The sequence below is a fragment of the Barbus barbus genome (assembly GCF_936440315.1).
Source record: "Barbus barbus genome assembly, chromosome: 8".
NCBI classification, from domain to species: Eukaryota; Metazoa; Chordata; class Actinopteri; order Cypriniformes; family Cyprinidae; genus Barbus; species Barbus barbus.
Window position 1 is genome coordinate 4093641 of NC_136736.1, and position 16997 is coordinate 4110637.

The following is a 16997-nucleotide window of genomic DNA, read 5'->3' on the forward strand; positions in this document are numbered from 1 at the left end:
ATTATTAGTCACTTCACTTTCATTCTGTTCTGAGAGTTGAACGCTCGCATAGAACGCGCTTTGAGTTCGTTGCTGGTTTGGTGTCAGGGAACGTCCTACAGTAGAACGCGTTATTGGGTCCATATGCTGTATTCGCGGGGATTTTGATTAAATATCTGGAAAGTTTTACATTTGGACGCTCAAAAGATTCGTTTACTGACCGTTCTGTGGGTTAAATCGTTACTATGTGAATTCGATTTGGTCGAGCCTTTTAAAGCAGGATGGATTCTGATTGGTTGTCAAGGTTTTAATCATGAATTGCTAGAATTTTTATTTTATTTTTTGAATAGGCTATCATTCCTCTGTTTAGTTAAGATGTGGGCTTCACTCTTTTACATTTAGAACGAGTTTTAAAACCATCTTCATCGTTATTGTCCTTGTTAGGCCAATTATTTACCATTTCAAAGTCAAAGTCTGCTTTATTGTCAATCCTTCCACAAATACATCACATACATACAGAGAATTGAAACTGCTGGCAGACCCATAGGTGCATACACATAACACTAAAAATACAGATTAAATATATATAAAATACAAATAAGGACATGTAAAAAAAATTAAAACATCTATTAAACATATGTGCATTTTTATTGTAGTTTTTGCCGCAATTACCTGACCCCAAGTGTTAGCCATTTTACTAGTTAGGGTTGTTTTGTTTTAGTCGCTTTGCAATTCTTTTGAACGCAATAAAACGCCTGTTTAAATGTCAAGTAGGACTGTAAATTTGACTGATACAGCACACGACTATTGCATGAGGGGGAGTTAGCTTCTTCTGCCTGAATACAGACCTAACTAGCTGCTTCTGTCAGACCAAAGTCACAGACATCCAGGATTATGTCATGAACTTTGCCATACAAGAAGAGCTCCAAGGTCACCGACCCCTTGCAAGCAAACACAAGCGCACTGCCCACAGCTCGGGGTTCTGCGGAGTCGGGGAACTATACTGAAGCACATCTAGACAGCAGACAGGCTTGCTTGCTCGTTTTTGACAAGCCATGCGAGGATACTCACGGCCACTGCACTGCAGCACACGCTGTTTCACAGGCGGAAGTGTCGCGTGAAATCGGTGTGTGGGTATGATGTTTGTTCACGGACCAATCAGAGCAGGGGGCGGTCTGGCTCAACCAATCAAATATCAGCCAACTGCGTTCTATTTGTTGATGGTGTTCGACTGCGTTAACATGTGAAACAGCGTCATCTCTTGGCTGTGGTTGTAAACTAATATATACCTTTTTATTTATTTTACTTTACTGTATGTTTTATCCAACTGAGAGTGTTTTATTTAATGTATGACAATTATGCAGGATTATATTGAAGTCCCTTTTAACCCCCCCCCCCCCCCCCCCCCCAAAAAAAATCATGCTTTAATAAGTCATATTTTGCTAAAGCGAGTAAACAAATCGATATTCTGACATACTAGGTGATATTTATTTGATGAAATATCACAATTGACAAAAACAACTTTTGTATTTTATGGCACAATTCTAACCTCGTTAATAATCATGACTTGGCACGATTAAGATTTTACATCTCATAGGCTTACATCAGTCATAATTTATACTTTTCATATCGTAAATGTGACTTGCTAAAAGTTCGACTTTAGTCATGATTATGATTTGTCAAAGCATCTTTTTAAACGGGCTTCCATATGTTTACCATCCCCTTTGACCAATGAATTACCATGATTTCTTTATTGTATAAGCATCACTAAAATAAATCAATATAATTTATATTCAGTTATAATTTTCTAGGACACTTCTAGGCTTTTAAATAAGTTATAAAATTAATTTCCTGATATATAAAGGTTTTCATTCAAATAAAAACGCCTGGCTTGCTGTCTACAATGAAGAATCTTAATATTTTTAATCAAATTCACACCTATTAAATGTGTGCATTCAGAGCTAGAGATGAAATGGGCATGGCAACTTAATCCAAATACACAAACATTACTTTTCCACATGGCCTTTTATTGTTATATGACAGATGATCGCTATTTTGGTCAGGACAACTATGTGCGTAACGGTTTTAATTGGGAATGTTCTTCTTCAGGTGTTGCTCCAGACACTTCAAGCAGAGGAAGTTACATTGCAAACGTTTCTTGTGAAGGAACACACACACGCATACGTTAAGAGGCATGAATATCCACACACGCACACGGTCAGCTGTGAAATCTACAGGACTTTACAGTCGGGGATTTGGGGACTTATAGTCTAACAGCTGCTGAGTTGTTGTGGAGACATCAAGTCACGCTCCAAGGAAGGTGAGTGCCGTGTCTCTCTCCTCTACCAGCTCAGCGGCGGTGGCATCCATCTTACCGCGGGAGAAATCATTGATGGAGAGTCCGTCAACCACCTTCCAGGTCTTGTTCTGTTGGGGTGGAAAGTACTTACATAGAGACCTTATAGTTCTAAACTACTTCAAAATACTTTTTCCTTTTATTCAAAATTTGATTTCAGTGTTTTGATAACGATTGGAAAACAAACCTTGATCGTAACAGGGAAGGAGTACATGAGGTCATCGGGAACTCCATAGGAATTACCAGTGGAGTAGATGCCCATAGACACCCACTCACCCTGTTAGACACAGAAAAAGTATTATTTAACATTAACCCTGTAAAGCCTGGTATATGAATCAAATTAGTTGATTTTTAAAATATTAAAAAGGCATTTTTCTTGCTTAAAAAGTATATCAACCAGAGGTAGACTGTGTACAGCTGTACTGTGTTTTTATTTTTAGTAAAGTTTTGATCATGCTGATTTTGAGGTTTTAGAAATGTGAAGTAGATTTGACAAGGAAATAAAAAAAAATAAAAAAAGTTTTAATCTTCCACTTTACTTGTAACCAGAATCTAAAAGCCTAGACACTCAATTGATGTCCAAAGGGTTCACATGGTGCAAACTCACATCTGGAGAGCCGAACCAGATGTCCCTCATGTGGTCACAGATGGCTTTGGCAGCAGACATTGCACTGGAGAGCTTCCTGGCCTTGATGACAGCTGCACCTCTCTGCTGCACCGTCTGGTGTACAGAGAAATTAAAAGAATTGCAGAAGGGTAAATTAAAGCAATAAGCAAAACAAGTCATGTGTAAAGCTATGGTCATTTTAGCACGATTTCAGCTAAATTTGGTGGGTAAAAAGGGTCCATCGTCTACTGTCAGTAGCATAGAGATGTATGAAGCACAGCTCACACAGAAATTACTTTTAAAGCAAGAAGTTTTCTATTGGTAAATGCTGTGAATCATGCAAAATTCCATATCGTGTGGATGTGTTTGGAAGTTTATTACTATTAAACTAAGAGTTGAATTAATTAAGTTGTTTACGGCTGCCAAGAAATGAAACAACTTGATGTATTAATATTAGGTGCATTTATCATCTTTTTTCAGCAACTTCAAACATGCATCAGAAGTTAAAGTAGGAACTACCCATTTTATAACAACATTATAAGCCCTGTCAAGGGAAAATGTGACAAGTCATTTCTTTGTTCTTTCCTTTGAGAACATTAAAGTCACAATTATTTTAATCTCATAAAAAAAAAAAAAAAAAAAGGCTTTAAGTGAACGGAGAATTATGCTTAATCTGATTTCCTCTTACAAAAACGGCCTGATTATCTCACTTTAATAACTCCACAGACTTACGCTGATGAAGTCGCCCTTTAGCCAGCTTTCGTCATTCACAGCCTCAAAACCTGACACCTCCTTCCCATGACGGTTCACGATAGCATGGTGCACATCTGGGTACTGAGTTGAGGAGTGATTTCCCCAGATAATCACATTCTTCACACGGTCAGAGGGCACTCCAACACGCATCGCCACCTACAGGCATGGAGGAACACTGCAGGTGAGCAAAAGGCTGGCATGTGCAATATGTGAACAATGAGCTAACAGTCCCTCTAAAATTAGGTCACTGTATTGGTCTATGAACTACTCCAGAGTACGTAACTAGATACGGCTGCTCTAGAGCTAAGCTAGATGTGGATGGACAATAAAAAAAAAGCTTGGTTACCTGCAGCACTGGAAAGCACAAAGATTGAGTTAGAGAACTTCAATAAAGCAGAATAAGAGGAGAAGGTGAATGAGGCGGTGGGGTTCGGACCTGAGAGCGGGCTCTGTTATGGTCCAGACGGGTAAGGCAGGAGAAGTTCTCCTTAGGAATGGAGGGAGCAGATTTGGAGGCGATCAAACAGTTGGTGTTGGCTGGGTTTCCGACAACTAGCACCTATGAAAGAAAATGAAAAGTGAGAGGCAGAACAACAAACACCAAAAACTGACTGATTCTGCCCGTACTGATTTATCATTGTTGTCTAAATCAAAAGCCACAGGCTAGAAATCTCATGAAAATCAATTCAATTGCACACAAACTGATTCAAGCTGCATTATTGGTTGCAATCTTGTACCTTGACTGTCTTCTTGGCGTATTTCTCCAGTGCTTCACCTTGGGTTTTAAAAATAGCCACGTTAGCCTTCAGTAGGTCCTTCCTCTCCATGCCCTCCTTTCTGGGCATAGAGCCCACCAAGATGGCAGCGTCAAGATCCTTGAAGCCCACCTCAACCTTATCAGTGGGAATCACCTCTGTGAAGGAGTAAGAGAAAGAAGGGTACAGAAAACTTATTTCACAGGAATTTTTAGGCCAGCAAATCTCCATAGCAAGTTTTTAAAGATCATGAACTTATTCAAATATATCCAGCTATTTTTGAAAATTATTTAATCTTTTTGAAAATGTAAATTATATTATAATTAATCTTAATACAAAACATTTAGCTAAATATATTTTATTTTTAGCTAAATATTTTTATAAGTATTAAATGAAATAATATCTTGTAGAATTAAAAGAAATCCTTATTGCTTCTTGAAACAAGTTCATCACAGAACATGTTCTTTTGCCTCCTCCCCTCCGCCTCCCATTGTTGTGGCACCATCACGTTTCTCATTGGTCTCTGGCTAACCTTCAGCGTGAGCCAATAAGATCAGTTGGTGCCGGTTACACCTCCCAACTCCTCAAATACAGGGTAGCACATGCTATTTTCTGCTACAGATCTCTTCTGCGGAGTCATGCTCGCTCTTCTGCTTTTTAATACGTTTCAGATGTTGGCTATAAATAACACAAGCTGCAGTACAAAGAGACCGTGGCTGTGAAGCTGTCAGTTAAGAGTCCAGTAAAAACTGATCCACATCTTCCTCTACCTGATGTCCTATTATAATCATTCACTGTGTTAAGGTCTAAACTGATTAAATCAAGAGAAGGAACCCCTCACCCCTCAGAAGTGGAAGAGCACAATCCTGTAGCTCCATGACGACTCCATCCAGCACGGGCAGCATGGGAGTGATATCCAGAAGCACCAAGATGATTGGCTGACAGGGGAGACAGACCACAAGTATGTTACACTGCATCAGCCAATGATCAAAAAACATGTTCGGAATGGAATACTTGCGGTACAACATATACACTTTACACCACAGACATTCAATGGCACACATTCTATACAATAGTACAATCTGTAACTGTCCTTATATAACAGGATCCAGTATAAGATAACTAGACAGCCGATGTGTGTGTGATATATGCTGCTAACAGTTGTACAAATACATATACAATTTTTTTTTTATACATTACTAACCTCTTGTTTTCTGATAACTTGCTAAAAATATTTGATAGCTAACATTTCAACATTGGCTATTAATAAGCACCAAAAATACAATAAATAAATGTATACATAAAAACATTTATATCTCAAGACATCTAGTAATATTTTTGTTGTATTTTTTTGTTGTTAGCATTAAAGTATTAATAATGAATGTTTTTTATTGTAAGAGACAAATGAGCCCAGCTATAAAAAAAAAAATAAAAAAAGTTTAACTTATGTTCCCATTAAGGAAAGAGTGTTCAAAATGTCCAGTTTTTGTTTATAGGGATGTTAAGGGAACATTCCAATTTAGCATTTTGAAAACATTATGGGAATGTTATTTTTGAATGTCCCTTGAACATTCTGAAACAGTAACATTTAAAAAAAAAAAAAAAAAAAAAAAAAAAATTACATGAACATTCAACTAAAATATTTGAGAAGAAAATTGTGTGTCAATTGTATTATCGGTTATCGGATATGCAAACATTAATCCGAATCCAAAACGGATAGTTCCGGTCCGTGATTCTGATTGGTTGAGCCACGTTTACAGTGAATTTATAACAGCTAAGGGGGGTTTTAGCTAATAACGCCCCTTAGCTGTTATAAATTCACTGTAAACCACAGCTTCTTGGGCCTTATTGCTTTATTTCCAAACAATAATCACTAAATGGCTCCAAGCATTCAATACGTGCATGCATTCTCAAAGTACATATATGAAATACTGCGAAAACAGTCAGTGGGCTATTCTGAACACAGACATGCATATTTTAAAATCACACATTCTTATATAACACAAGAGCATGATGCAAAATCCAGTTTGCTCCACTTGCGGTTCCCCCCCCCCCCCATTACGCAATAATTCAGCCAGCCTGTGTCTCACCTGGTCCTTGCCGAACACATCTCCTTTAGCAATGCTGTATAGCAGAGAATAAGCGATCTGTCCGGCTGCGCCAGTCACCAGCACACGGATCGGTTCGGCCTGAAATACAACACAAAGTCACTGCAGGCGTCAATAGCATGACCTAGTTATGTGAACAAAGGCCTAGCGATCTGGAATGAGAAGATTTGAGCATCTGCACATAACAGTTTGAGTGAATGAGAATTAATTTCTATGTATATCCTCAAATAATGTATGAATGAATGAGACGGTGATGCAACTGATGTTTGACGCGACGCACTGTAACGATGGTAACGTCGGTGTGCGCGCGAGACTGTAACTTCGACGTAAATCAAACGCTTCAAGTTTTTATAATTTTACAGAATTGCGACGAAATAGTGTCAATGAGTACAAAAGATGCCACCTCAGAGTTAGTTACACCCACTCCACAAACGCGGAAATGAATATAATTAATCAAAATATTCAATATGAATCGGTACGTGGCTCATTAACACAGATTTCACATTAAAACAGATTTCGGAGATTTTCTAAATCTCATCTAAAAGCGTTCAGATTTAAACTAACCCGTCATGTTATGAGAAGCTCACCATGTTTCAGATCTGATTGTGCAGGTTGAGATGTGCTGCTCTGCCTCAGACTGGACGGAGGTCACCTCTATTCTTGTATGAAAATGTCATACGCTTTCACAGAAATGCGGTACACTGGGATATGTAGTTGCTATTGCTGCGCTCTCCACCAATAAGCGCACAGAAAAAACTCATTTTCCCATAAGCACCCGCGCTGACGCACTCCCATCCAACACGCCCACTTAACCTCCTTATATGGAACATAACGCCTTTAAACCGAATAAAGGTCGAGTTTTGGTGATAGGTTTGAGTTCTTGATTGGTTTATGAACACAAATAGCCAGCTGAGACAGATCAGGTCAAGTTATGCTAGTTGAATGAACAGACAAACAGAATAAGCATCTTTTATATTACATAGGCTAATTTGTAATGTGCATTTTTGTATTGCATTTCAAAATAGAAGCATTTTAACTATACTCATACTTTGGATCCCATTGAAATAACTAATAACTGAGCTTATTGACATATACGCACAGTTATTAATTCATGCTTGTGTACTCTGGGAGTTTGTGTGAAGAATCTATAATAAGCTTACCCTTCTGTCAGCACAGCCACAAATCTGACTGAAACACATCTATGGGATCACACATGGTCTGTGGTGTGTGTGACGGCAAGCTGTTATCATGTTCTACTGTAAAGACATTACACTTTCAAGTATCAATTCATAAACTCCACTGTCCTTGATTGAAACTGTCCTTTCGGGCTGAACAGGAAACATGTAAGACCACGTGCATTTCCTAAAGAAATCAGTGAGGTCAAATAGCTCATGTGCTTTCACTTCTGTAGTGCACTTTGCTGTGTCTACATAATTTAACCTTAAAAAAACTACTTTATTTGATGCATTAATTTCTCATCTAAAGGCCACAATCTACTGCATGCCTTCTGTTGTTTAATGGTTAATTTTTCATAAAAGACCTTTTAGTATTTAAGAAAAAAAAAAAACTTTCAGGTTGTGGTTCATGAGTTATGCTGTAAAATCTGTAATTATTTTTATAAATAAAATGTAAGAAATTTTTTTATTTTGTAGGTAATATTTTAAGATTAAGTGACTGAAGCAGCTTATTAATTTATTTGATTTTCTTTCTTTTTTATTTAGAAAAATCATGTTTAATTAGGCTATAAGGAATTCTTATCTGTACATCTTTCAATTGTCATTGCATTGTATTGAATTGTATTATATGTTTTGCCCCAACAATAAAAACTACACAGCTTTAATAATAAAACTAAGCATTTAAATATCATCTTACTATTGGAAGAGAATGCCAACTGATATTTATATGCATTTTATGTAATTATTTTGCTATATTATATACATCTACACTGATTTACACTGATTTGGCCATATAAATATCAGCAACTGCATCAAATTGCATATTTTGTTCAGTTTGGGAGTTTATTTCCTACTCGAATATCAGTATCAAACACTATACAAAACATAAAGCACATTTAACTACTACTTTTTTCTTTTCTTTAGATCTGTCTTTAAATATTTTGTGTCAGGTTTCAATAAACTGTTTCACTTAAAATACATTTACATTTTTGACTATTTGTTCATATATCAGGCTTTACAGGGTTAAATCCTGCATGGGTTTATGATACCTTCTAAATACAGTGTTAACTCCAAAGTAAAGGGGAGATCAAGTCTTGTTGTCACAAGAGCTATATGTCAGTATAATGACAATTAAAAAAAAAAAAATACTTTTTCACATTTTTACAGTTTTGCAGAAAAGCAAATTAAATATTTAATGGCTGGTTCTCATTGTGATCTAAATTGAATCTCATAACCTATATAATGTGACAAAATTCCCCAACTTTAGAGTATGTTCTCAAAAAAAGTCAACATGTGAAACAGACTTTAAAACAAATATAACCTGAGAAATATTCACTGAATACAGTGTGCTACAAACCCTAGCTAAAGTTTGTCCATTATGAAAACACAGAACAAGCTAACCCAAGTTTACTCTACCTCAGGATTAATAATGACCCTGGGTTAACAATTCCAAGTGTTAATGGGCTTGGATCTGTTCCACGACCCCTTCTCCTTCAGGCTCAATGATGCATTTTTCTATCATAGCACCAGAGCAGATTCCCTCTGCATTTCACTGGTGTGATCAGCAGTGGTGTGTGTTCATAATACAGAGCCTTTCAGACTACAGTGCTAGCGATATTTGCTCCTGTTCGGGACAGAGACAGCCAAGTTAACATTGCATAACACGCAGCTGGAAGGATGGAGATCCAGACCGGAGCGAGTGCTATCCATGGTGCTGGACTCTGCTTGCCAAAGCATTGTAAATTAATCATCGAAGAGGTCTCTGCTGTCCTGCCTTACTAGGTTTTCAAGGCATGCATTATGAATGAGACTAATCATCCAACCAATCCCTGCTTAGAAACTATGTCCTTGAATATGCTAGCTGGTTTCTAGCTGGTCCAAGTTTTAGGATGGCTATTGACTGGTTTGACAGTTCCTAAAACTAGCCTGATCGCCTTTAATTGGTATGACCAGCTAGTTGCCCTGTAAGCTCGACCAAACCAGCTAATGACCACTGTGAACCATTTTAGATCAGCCACTGACTATCTTGGACCAGGTAAATAGTATTTTGGTCACCTTGCTATGAACCAGCTCCCACTTTCCAAAACACAGCAACCATCTTAAAATTGATTTTCCAACATGAAATCACTTGCTTTATAAATGGAAAGTATCAGAAATATAGCGAATTGTACATGTGCATGCAAGGTAGGGATGAATCCTCAGATATAACGCCGATATTTTAACGCGTACTGAGTGTTTTTAAAGAAAACCCGTGCGTTTGGTGCATTCATGCTGCATTTACGCCTCCGTTGTCAAGGAGAGGCGTCTTACCTGCGCCGAAGCCGTGCGCACCACCAAGTACATAGCCGACAACAGGGTCAACATTTTCAAGCTGCGTGTCCCTCGAAGTGTCCGATGGAGTGTGTTGTTCGCCTCGGAACGCAGAGGGGGGTGTTTTGGGACGCGGCGCTCGCGGTAACCTGAGCTCAAAGGCGCGAGATAGATACACAAGAGTCGCTTCCCTCGCGCGCGTGCTGTTTTCACCGTCACCCTTCCGCACTTAATGAGCTTTGGGAGACAAAAATAGCTGGACATCGAGTAATCTTTCCGCCATTTCTGATCACACGACTAAATTAAAGAGGTAGTGATCGGAGCTGCGAAATTTGTGGTGAGGTCAGTGTAGGATTGAGATGCTCCAGCGCTGAGCTGAGTCCATTAAAACATCTCGAGATGAGGGGACACACATTCACACGTGCTTTGAGCATGTAACAGATTCTAACAATGGATGCATTTCATTTTTATTTATTTAGCCTATTTATTTTAATGCCATTCAGATAGGGCCTATGCCATTTCTATTTTGCAGTACATTTTTATTTTCCCATCATGTCTTAAAGGGACAGTTCATCAAAATCTGTATAATTTAATTGCTTGGAACACAAAATAAGACATTTTGAAGAATAGCCAGACTATCCATTGTTTTGCAACAACAACAACACACTTCAAAATATCTTTTTTATATTTCACAGAAGAAAGAAGGTTGGAATGACATGAGGATGCATAATGATAACAGAATTTTCATTTTTTGTGGTTAACTATCGCTTTAATATAATGCATACGATGTTAAACTCACAATAAAAATAATAATAATGAAGTCTTATCAGTTAGTGATCAATGATCACAATTAAGTGAACATAAGTGTGAGTTCACAGTTTCACTTCTAAATTACTTCTAAAAAATTGTTACTAATTTTTTTTTTTTCTTGATCAAGTTAAATTATTTAATAAAATGTTGGAACTATTTTTTCCCCTCAGTATAGTTTTTCATACTGTATAACAGTATTTCTGAGCCAAAAATCTCACTTCCGGGTTCGTACACGTTTCGGAGAGTTTTTTTCGATCGTGGCTCTTGCTGACATAAACGAGCGTGGAACTCCTTATATGGGCATTTCTCCCGCAAGAACGCGCCAGTGCACAAGAGCAAAAGCTGTATCTTTCTTTTATAAATATGATCAAACTAAAAACTTTTTGAATATATGAAGGATGCCCGTACTACTCTATAGGTACTCAATATTAACATGAGATTGGGTGAAACTGTGTGTCTTATGTCCCCTTTAAGGCAAATTATCAAAATATTAGACATGCATTTTTCAGCACATAACCACAAACACTTCTACAACAAAATCTCTTTTCAATTCCCAACCTAACTGAACATTAAACACAATCAGTTCTTTGCATATACTCAGAAATGCATAAAAATAACACTTAACTCTTCCACTAAAAATCCACCATGCAGTTTCAGACAGTTCATCTCAACACAAATGAATTAAGAAACGCCAATTTTACTTGTTGCTTATTGACATAATCACATGAAGGTGCTGCAAAACCATGTCTATATTCGAAACAGCATGCTAACATACCAATCATACTGATGCTGCTGTATATAGTACGCTAATTTTCAGTGACTATGGAACACTCAAAGTCACAAAAACGTGGTGTATGCAATAACAGAACACTGCAGCTAAATGTAAATGAAGCATGATACAGTATGCTTTAATTTTGACATATGTATATAGATAATTGTAGGCAATTTGTGCACAGTAAGCATACTACAGCAACAGTGTGAGTATCTGGTACTATTACCATTGATGTGTTCAATAGTTGGCCATACGATGGAGGCAAAGCACCTTCCTCAGAGCCATATAGAGTTCTGCTGCACTGCTTACATCCACCAGAAGAGGGCAGTATAGTGTGGCCAGAAAGCATCTCTTAAGAGCTGTTTTACAGTAGGAATAACACTAAGAAGTTCTCAAACATGCTCTCAACACTTGGCGTTCAAAACACTGTCACTTCACAGCCAAACAAACTTCTCTTAGCATTTTAAACATGCAATGTCAACAGATCATTGAATCAGCCTGCCTGAGAAGAGAGACGGCATTCCTCACTCAGCACATCATTGACAAACATCTTACGCTTGATTAAACAGCCAAGAGCCATTTTACACAAGTCATAACCTGACCTCCCAACACACACTAGCCCACTTTACCCATTCACTGAGCACATTATTATCACCTGTCAGGAGTCGGAACTGTGAACCACTTTAATGAGCATCGCCATTTCTTTCAGATAGTACAGAACAAAACTTTTTTCTGCAATGATTGACAGTTTGAAGAAACGGAGAAGGCCATCACTCATTCAGAGCCCGAGACATCTCTCCTCTCTTTTGTTTCTCTTCTTCTGTCAGTCAGTGATAAATGGCCAGAAGAGAACTGGAAGAGCTATTTTCAATAGTTAATGGGTGTGAGTGACTTGTTCCTGTCCTCTCTCTGTAATTACACTTGCATTGACAGAGGCTGTCAGTACTAGATTAGAGCACCGAGGCATGATGGGAATGTAGTTTTATTTTCATATTTTAAGAATCGGCTATCATTATGCATGTTACCCCAAAAAGAAATACTGCATTGGCAGAAATTAAAATCATATTCTCCTTTAAAGGAATATTTAATAAAAAAACTAAACATTATTATTTACTCACCTTCATGTATTAGTATTATTTATATACTATTATATATTATTTAAATGTTAATTTTTTAAACTTGCAGTTGAGTTTTAATAAATGTTTTTCATTTTGTTTTTGTCATTTTTATTAGTTACTGTAATATTTAGCTTTAGTTATTCAGTTTATCATATAATATTTATATTTTATTTCAGCTTTATTCCAATTAATTCCATATTTAGTTTTTTCCATATACTATTATGTAGCACTTATTAAAAACTAACATATAGTTTTTGTTTTACTTTAAGTTTTAGTAATTTTGTTACATTTTTGTCATTGTGAGTAATTTTTAATACATCTTTTTAGCTTCAATTTATTTTTTATTTAAGTTTTAGTTTTAGTAGTTTTCAACTCATTCTTAAACATATGTGACCATGGACCACAAATAAGTGTTTCAAACTAAGTATAGATTTAGGCATCATATGAAAGCTGAATAAATGCACTTTTCATTGATGTACGGTTTGTTAGGATAGGACAATATTTGGCCGAGATACAACTATTTGAAAATCTGGAATCTGAGGGTGCAAAAAAATATCTAAATACAGAGATAATTGCCTTTAAAGTCGTCCAAATGAAGTTCTTAGCAATGCATATTACTAATCAAAAATTAAGTTTTAATTTATTTACAGTAAGAAATTTACAAAATATCTTCATGGAACATGATCTTTATTTAATATCCTAATGATTTTTGGCATAAAAGAAAAATGGATAATTTTGACCCATACAATGTATTTTTGGCTATTGCTACAAATATACCCCAGCGAGATATGACTGATTTTCCAGGGTCACATATGTTATTGGCAGAATTTTGATTTAATTTAATTTTATAGTTGAAAGTGTCATTTTAATTGTACTTTATATTTTAGTAAATTTTACATGTATTTGTCATTAAAAAAATATATATATTTCTATTTAGCTTTATTTTTAAGTTATAGTAATTTTAGTACTTCAACTAATAACGTAATTTTTTTTTCCTTTTTAATATATCTTTTAACTTTAATTTATTTTTATTTCCGTTTTAGTACTTCAGCTTTTAACTTTACAATTTCAGTATATTTTATTTCAAAATTTGTCATTTTTAAGTTTTTCATCTAATATTTGTATTTTTATTTGATTGAATCTTTATTCTAATGAACAATAAGGATTTTTAATAATTTTAGTTAACATCAACACTGTCATGGAGTTCATTTACATATAATTTTATAGTACATACAGTTTGTATAGGGATCACATTTTAAAAGTCTTCTGACACCATATGATGCTTTTTGAGAGGAACAAACTGATATTTTAGTTATTCACCGAATAGAAAATTCTAAAGAAAAGCCTTCTTCACCTCAAAGCATATTTTGTGTTTTATGGAAAAAAAAAACGGAATATGTATTTGGAACAACATTGAGGGTGAAAACATCATTTTGAGCTTCCTAATCCTTTAAAGCTGATCATTCTCACGATTATGACATCTTTGCAAAACATATTCAAATGCAATGAAATGGAATTTTGGATTTATCACAATGGAATCCATTCATCTGTTTCTCCGAAGCTCCTCCTTGTGTGTTATTATGGTCAGAATGTGCTGCTGTAGGAGGACAGTGGAGAACGGTGGGCATTCTATCCTTGACACACACTTGAACCCTGAGCTTGTGATCAGACTTGTGATTGGTGGGTTTATCTACAGCTCTGCATGAGCGCGAAAAGCTGCCCCACGAGCTCTACGTGAGCTGTTTGCGCTGTGACCCGATGACACTCAGTGTCTTGAACTTACACAGAACTGTGCAACTTTTCATCTCTCATGCTTCCAGCCCTGCTGTGTCCTGCTGCTCGAAAACACAACGGCTTTGTTCAAAACCCAGTCCTGCTGTCTACATAGGTGGCTTCCTCCTAAGGCAGCATTCTAACTGAAAAGCAACCTCATAAAAACTAATTCAGTATATTTATTGGTATCTATGCTTCCATGAGGAACCTTGAACATCCATGGATTCTTTCCTTTCTTTCTTCACACTTAAAGAAAAGAATGCTTGTTTACGCTGGTTTAACATGGTGCTTTTACATGCTTCAACGTCACTTTTACTTGAGAGTTCATTTGGAGGTAATATATACGATCAGTATCTTAATACGGGCAACACACACACATTCCGGCAGGGATTAACAAACAGAAGCGGGATTGCTATCTTCATCCGGATTATCATAGACCAGTTGATAAACCGATATGAGATGCTCATGGAACACAGAAACAATCGTTCCAGGTTTTGTTTTGGATTGGATGTTTTCAATACTGGCATCAGACATCTTGACGTCTCAACGGCAAAGTTGAAATTCCCACATTTACCCCTCATGACACAAAGATTACGAAGGTTGTGTTCTTCAAATTTGAAGAACACAATGTTTTTGGAACACTGTCAGCACCAAATGCAATTGTCTGTGTCTATAATATAATATAATGTAATGTAATATAATATAATATAATATTTCGGGGTAAGTAAGAAATTTGAAAAAGATTATTCAGCAAAGATGCATTAAATTGATCAAAAGTGCCATTATAATGTTACAAAATATTTATATTTCAATTAAATATAAGACTCAATTGTGTTCTTTTAAACTTTCGGTAACACTTTATTTTACGGTGTCCTTGTTACAATTAAGTTACCGGTACTTACAAAACGGCAAAATGACATGCAAGTAACCCTAAGCCAAAACCTAATCATAAACCTAACCATATAGTAAGTACATGTAGTTAATTAATATCCCTCAGTACTTAAATGTAACAAGGACACTTTAAAATAAAGTGTAACCAAACTTTCGATTAATCAAAGAATCCTGTAATCTTTCTGGTGCTGTCAAACGATTAATCACGATTAATCGCATCCAAAATTAATGTTTTTCTTTACATAATATATGTGTGTACTGTGTATATTTATTATGTATAATGCACACATGCATGTATATATTTAAGAAAAATATGTTATGTTTATCCATTGAAAATATTTATATAGGCCTTATAATATAAATTATATTAATATAAATATATACATGGAAATATTTTCAAAATATATACTGTATGTATGTGTATTTATCTATAAATATACATAATACACATCTTCTTGTAATCTTTCATCCTCACGCGAAATTCCAGCAGAATAAAGAAATCCTCCAAACTTGAGGATGAGGAAATGACTTCTAATTTGGGTGAACTTTACAGTTCAGAATTAAGCTCATTCCCTGTGCATCTGTTTGTGTTCATCACCAGGGGCTTTAATCTTTGTTTGTAGTCACAAATGATAGCTTGTGTGCTCCTGACAGTGTTGAATATATAAAGTTAGTTCTGTTGTTATTTTCTTTAAGGCAGTACGTTCGTTCTGCTGTCATCGGAGTGACGCGTGTCAAACGTTGACCTTCAGCCGCAACATGAACTCTTCATCTCATCTTCTGCTTTCAGGTGCTAAAGAAGGATTTCTCTGCCACACTCATACATGTGCTAGCATGCAAGCATGAATGCACACACATGACAATACACTCTCTCACAAACGTATGCGCACACACTTACACTGCGAGCTGTCTTGTCTGCCATTATTTTTAGAAGGAGACACTTGATCGGCCACTAGGATGCTTGGGGTTTGAAACACTGGCTCTCACACATACACAGTCGCCGTGTGCTGGCGCCGCTCTGTCCCTGTCCCGGGCTGAATGGGAATCCTGTGCCACCGGGCGCGGTTGTGCGGTTGTTTTCCTGCCCTCCTCATCAGCCTTTTCTTTATCTCCTTCATGTCTCCTTTCTTCTCCTCACCCTCCCTCAGGGCCCTGCAGAGAGAGCGAGAGAGAGACTCCGAGGGACTGTAACTCTAGAATGGAAATTAGTATGACGCAAATTGGGGTTGGATGTCTTTTTTCTTTTTCTTTTTTAGGTGTGCTAAAGCATCGAGGTGATCAGTCTAACTAGCAAAACAACCCAGCCAAAGTCTCAAAGGCCTATTATACAATGGTCCCCGATTTCTTGTTCTGAATGTGAACAGAATACAGAAGTCACTTCTGAATTCGTAAAGGCTGACAGAGTGGACACTGTGTTACACAAATATATCAATTGATATATACTGCCAACCAAAACTTTGCAATACTGTAATTAAGAGTTTTTTTCAAGAAGTCTGTTGCTCACAAAGACTGCTTTTATATATGCTTTTATTTTACAGTAATACTGTGAAATATAATTACAATTTAAAATAACTTTTCTATTTTATTATA

General features: G+C 36.5%; 1 protein-coding gene across 2 annotated transcripts; it reads right to left on the bottom strand.

Annotated features, from left to right (window-relative positions):
* Positions 1 to 1050: 1050 nt before the first annotated feature.
* On the bottom strand, positions 1051 to 10268 carry LOC306874028 (malate dehydrogenase, cytoplasmic-like). 2 transcript variants are annotated; one of them, XM_079423693.1, is made up of 9 exons: positions 7146 to 7298; positions 6541 to 6639; positions 5292 to 5388; positions 4433 to 4608; positions 4132 to 4254; positions 3675 to 3851; positions 2943 to 3056; positions 2523 to 2612; positions 1051 to 2406 (listed from the first exon to the last, which is right to left on the bottom strand). In XM_079423693.1, the coding sequence occupies exons 1-9, from the start codon at positions 7146 to 7148 to the stop codon at positions 2284 to 2286; spliced, it is 1002 nt and encodes a 333-aa protein (XP_079279819.1). In that variant the 5' UTR covers positions 7149 to 7298; the 3' UTR covers positions 1051 to 2283. The 2 variants fall into 2 exon arrangements, with proteins under 2 accessions (XP_079279819.1, XP_079279818.1); XM_079423692.1 differs by lacking the exon at positions 7146 to 7298 and adding an exon at positions 10044 to 10268 and having other exon boundaries at positions 1450 to 2406.
* Between the last annotated feature and the right edge of the window lie 6729 nt (positions 10269 to 16997).